Source organism: Clytia hemisphaerica, unplaced genomic scaffold, assembly GCF_902728285.1.
Source record: "Clytia hemisphaerica strain Z4C2 unplaced genomic scaffold, Clytia hemisphaerica genome assembly, whole genome shotgun sequence".
NCBI lineage: Eukaryota > Metazoa > Cnidaria > Hydrozoa > Leptothecata > Clytiidae > Clytia > Clytia hemisphaerica.
The window spans coordinates 7,975-12,277 of record NW_027103565.1 but is presented as its reverse complement, the minus strand read 5'-3'; the positions used below and the strand labels follow the sequence as shown (position 1 = coordinate 12,277).

The following is a 4,303-nucleotide window of genomic DNA, read 5'->3' as shown; positions in this document are numbered from 1 at the left end:
CCTTTTGACCGCGAATGCCGTACATATACGTCCTTGATACATTCCTAATGCCGTACATTTACACAATTTGATAGGAGTGTGAGTTTTTTCGTGCCTTGCGTGTGTTATAAAGGTGTGCACCAATTTCTTTGCAAGCTCTTTGTAATACATTAAGAATTCAAAACTGAAAATAAAATACAAAAGAAAAAATAAATAACTAATAAATAACTAATAAATAACTTGAACAAAAAAATAAAGTCAAATTTGACACGCCTACTTTGTGAGAAATCTAAGTTCTAGCAGCAATATACAAAGAAAATTGATATTGATTGAAAGTCTAAGTCTAAGTTGAAAGTATAAGTCTAAGTTGAAGGAAAAATGTAAAATATAAGTCTATTTACCAGCATGCCAGGAAATGTAGTGGTGAGAATCCTAGACAAAATGAAGAGCTTGAATGAAGTATGCTTGAGAGCTTGAATTGAGATTTTATTTGAATTGACTGATTGATGTTCCCAACTTAGCTTAATTAAGAGTTAACTGCAAGCCATCTTGAATTGAGTTGAGTTGAGTTCAGTTGAAAGTTGAGAGTGATGTTAACTCCTCACAAGCTAGTTGACAAAAATTATAAAAAACAAAGTGGATATGTAATAAATTATGAATAAATTAATTATTTTTTGTGCATAAATTATATAAATTATTCTAAAATTGAATTGTATGTAAAATGTAGAACAAAACAAAGGACAAAGACCAGAACAAAGTGGACATGCAAGAAAACTTCCAAAATGTGTCTAGACCCTTAAAGAAAGCTCTGTCCACATGCGACAAAAAACAGAAATACACTGAAAAACAAGGAAAACTTATATTTGTATATTTTTGTAAATTTTGAATATAATAAAATAAAACCAAGAAGAACATAAACATGAAATTTTGTATTTCACGAGTTTCTCAGTTTACACTGCCCGGCCGGCATATGTAAAATTTCAATTGTCGTCAATATCATTTAAGATCAACTCATTGTACAAATCCAACTCATCTACAGGATGAATCATTACCAAGCCACGCGCTGCTCTGTAGGTGGTACGATCGAAGTTTTCGGTTTCGTTCCGGTATTGGACTTCAACTCTGCGAATGCGACCATCCTTGCTCGTCTCAACGTTCTTTATTTTCCCGTATTGGTAGGTATTGCAAAGCTGGTTTTCTTGTTTCTTGAATAAGACGATATCACCAACTTTCAGATTGAATGAATTGTCAAACCATTTCGGTTGATGCATGAGTTTTGGTACGTGAACTGTTAGCCATACTTCAAACCAGGCATTGAAAAGCTCCTGATTTTGCTTGAGAAATTTGTCGGGTTTAGTTGTGACTTCGACTGGAAAAGTTGGACTTCTGTCGTTGTTGCGTCCTAACATAAGTCTGTTGGGGGTCAAGATGTCAGATACTTCAAATTCTGTATGTCCACGGAGAGCCAATGGTGCATCATTGATAGTGTTAGACAGCTGGCTGGCGACAGTTTCCCATTGGAGCACGGAGAAACGATACTTATCGAAGTTGATTTCAAGGGACTTCTTGATTTCCTGAATTTTTCGTTCCACCTTGCCGTGCATGTGATGGCCGGATACAGGACAGGTTTCAAATTCAACGAGAACATCTTGAAAAAGGCGGTTTTGGATATCTCGAAACGATAATTTGAGGGTTCCGCATCCCTTGACAAGTTGGCTCCCTTCATCAGGTAGTAAGTACTTTGGGTATCCAACTTCACTGGCGAATCGTGTAAATGATAAGATGAATGCGGGCGTGCTATAATCATCCATGATTTTTATCTTGGTGGCGTATGTAGTTGTGCAGCAAAAGATTACCATCCATATTTTAATTGTAGTACGTTTGTGAAAGTTTGAGTAGGATATGAATGGTCCACACAAATCCACCTGAGTCGAAAAAAATGGAGGGGCTATGTTCAAATTGTGATTTGATATCGGTCCCATTTCCACATTGATCGTTTTTTTGGCAATGTACCGACACCTTTCACAGCGCCTTCGAATGAGCTTAACAAGGTCCCGACCATCAATGATGTATACAATTTGAAGTACATAACGAAGGACAGTTTCGACACCAGCATGCTTGGCAACTGGATGGTTCCAATGGACATGGTTGACAATGCTGAAGGCGATTGGAGAGTGCCTATCCACCAATGGGACAAAGAATGAACACAACGGTGAGATCGAGCATAATGCTAGTGAGTTTTCCGGTTGCTGTCATATTGTTTGTGGGTAGAATTCTGCCAGTATAGTATAGAATGCCATTCTTCATGGTTGAAATTCTTTCATACTTCCTTTTTGGTGAGAAGGTTTGTACTTCTTCTGTAGCCTTTGTAAAGAAGTATTTATGTGCTGATTCTTCAATTGGCTGTGAAGCGAAACGTGACAATCTTTTCTTTCGACATTTGAAGTGAGAGATGAATTGATAGGCTGTGCTCGTGATTTTAACTGATCTCTTCCAACCATACTTTATTGGATTGATACAGTATTCTGAAAATTCTGACCGTTGACTGATTGATGACAAGTGAATGGATGGTTGGATGTTGATTGGTTTGATGATTGTGAGTATCTGCTCTTTCTTTGCAGATTTGAGGTCTTCATTTGTGAGCTTGACTTGATCGACAGATTTCGTTGGAAAGGTATCTTCTGGATCACACATCCATTCAAATCCGTTGAACCAAGTTGAGTTTGCAGATACGTCAGAGATGGTTGTGCCACGTCTTGTGCCTATGTCTGCGATCATGTTTTCTGATGTGACAAATTTCCAAGATGATAGTTCTGTAAATCGATGGATTTCAGTAACTCGAGTTCGGACCCATGGCTTGAGTTGCTTTTCGATGCCGTTGATCCAAAAGAGAGTGATTTGACTGTCTGTTAATTTTAAACTGGATTTGAGGTGTGTGCCAAAAGCTCGTCTGACAACTTCTCCGGTATGCGCGTTAAGAGTTGCTGCAAGGAGTTCACCTCTTGGTTGAGTGGTTCCATCAGGAATGAGTCTTGAACGTGCGAAAACAAGTTGGCATGAAAACTTTCCACATCTTCGCTTGAAACGTGCATAAATTGCTACACAAGCAATGTTCTTTGAAGCATCTGCTGTGTCGATTGAATTGATTTCTAGGTTAATAGCATCTTCTGGTACAATTGCACGGTTGTACTTAATTGAGGAGATTTCTTCCATAATTTTGAAATGTGAATCCCATATTGGTCTCAAATTGTCTGGAATGCGATTGTCCCATCCAATACCAAGATCGACAAGTTGGTGGAGATCAAGTTTCATTGCGGCTGTCAGTGGTGTAATCTTTCCTGATATGTCATAGAGTTCAGCTACTTTTGAGACACAATGTCTTCGAGTCAATTTGGTTGGTACATTGTTGATCTTGACTGGTTTTTTGCCTCTGACCTTCTTGGCAAAATTGAGCTCGCTGACATCAAGAGAGACAACATCTTCCTCTGGGTACCATTTCATGCCTGCAACACCAATGCTTTCTCCATCTGATGTCAGGTCTGGTTTGGGTTTTTGGTGTGAGAAAGTGATTCCTTTAAGTGAGAAACCACCACGATTGACAACTATTTCTAACTCGTCGGCACGTTGAGTAGCCATTTGCATTGATTTTTCTCCTGATAGACAGTCGTCCACATAGATGTCTTTCATGATGATTGAAGCAACTTCTGGGTAATCTTGTGAGGACAGTTGTCCGGTTTCCCTCAGGGCTCGCTCGGATTGGTTTCCTGAAGATTTGACACCATAAATAAGTGTTTTAATTACCTTCTCTTTTGGGATCTTTTTCTGGTCAAGGTTTTCTCCCCATATATAACGCTGTAAGCACCAATGATGTTCGCGAAGACGGACTGAATTATACATCTTCCTAATGTCGGTGTGGAAAGCTGTATGATGTAGCGACCATCGTATGAGAATCTCAACCAGTGGGTTCATGTTGTTTGTTCCCTTCGCAAGGATGTCGTTCAGACTGTATCCTGACTGTATCAGTTGGTTGCGATGCATCAAATACAATTCTGCAGGGTGTTGATATGGAGTTTGGCTTCCATACTGCTCTCCACGGAATGAAATTGAGTACTTTAGTATTGGATAGCATATGTTGTTGTTGTGGTGTGAGGTTCTCTACGTAGTCAACGCATCCCATTGCTTGGAGTTTGGCTTCTGATGTGATGACATCTGCTTTGTTGGTTGGTTCTTTGTCTAACTTTCTCAATTGTTGGAAGTAGACTTTCAGTGCTTTATGTTTGTTGTTGGCCAGCTTGGTCTCTGGGTTGTGAAGGAGTGGTAAGTT

General features: G+C 39.1%; 2 protein-coding genes across 2 annotated transcripts; both read right to left on the bottom strand.

The window, feature by feature from the left end:
• Positions 1 to 959: 959 nt before the first annotated feature.
• On the bottom strand, positions 960 to 1,790 carry LOC136800967 (uncharacterized). The gene has a single exon (XM_067057578.1). The coding sequence runs from the start codon at positions 1,788 to 1,790 to the stop codon at positions 960 to 962; it is 831 nt and encodes a 276-aa protein (XP_066913679.1).
• A 367-nt stretch (positions 1,791 to 2,157) lies between these two features.
• LOC136800966 (uncharacterized) lies at positions 2,158 to 3,876 on the bottom strand. Its single transcript, XM_067057576.1, has one exon. The coding sequence runs from the start codon at positions 3,874 to 3,876 to the stop codon at positions 2,158 to 2,160; it is 1,719 nt and encodes a 572-aa protein (XP_066913677.1).
• Positions 3,877 to 4,303: the final 427 nt, after the last annotated feature.

What these genes read in the sequence shown, in the direction of transcription:
- LOC136800966 (XM_067057576.1), bottom strand. Translation starts at nt 3,876, where the DNA reads ATGTATAATTCAGTCCGTCTTCGCGAACATCATTGGTGCTTACAGCGT.
- LOC136800967 (XM_067057578.1), bottom strand. Translation starts at nt 1,790, where the DNA reads ATGGATGATTATAGCACGCCCGCATTCATCTTATCATTTACACGATTC.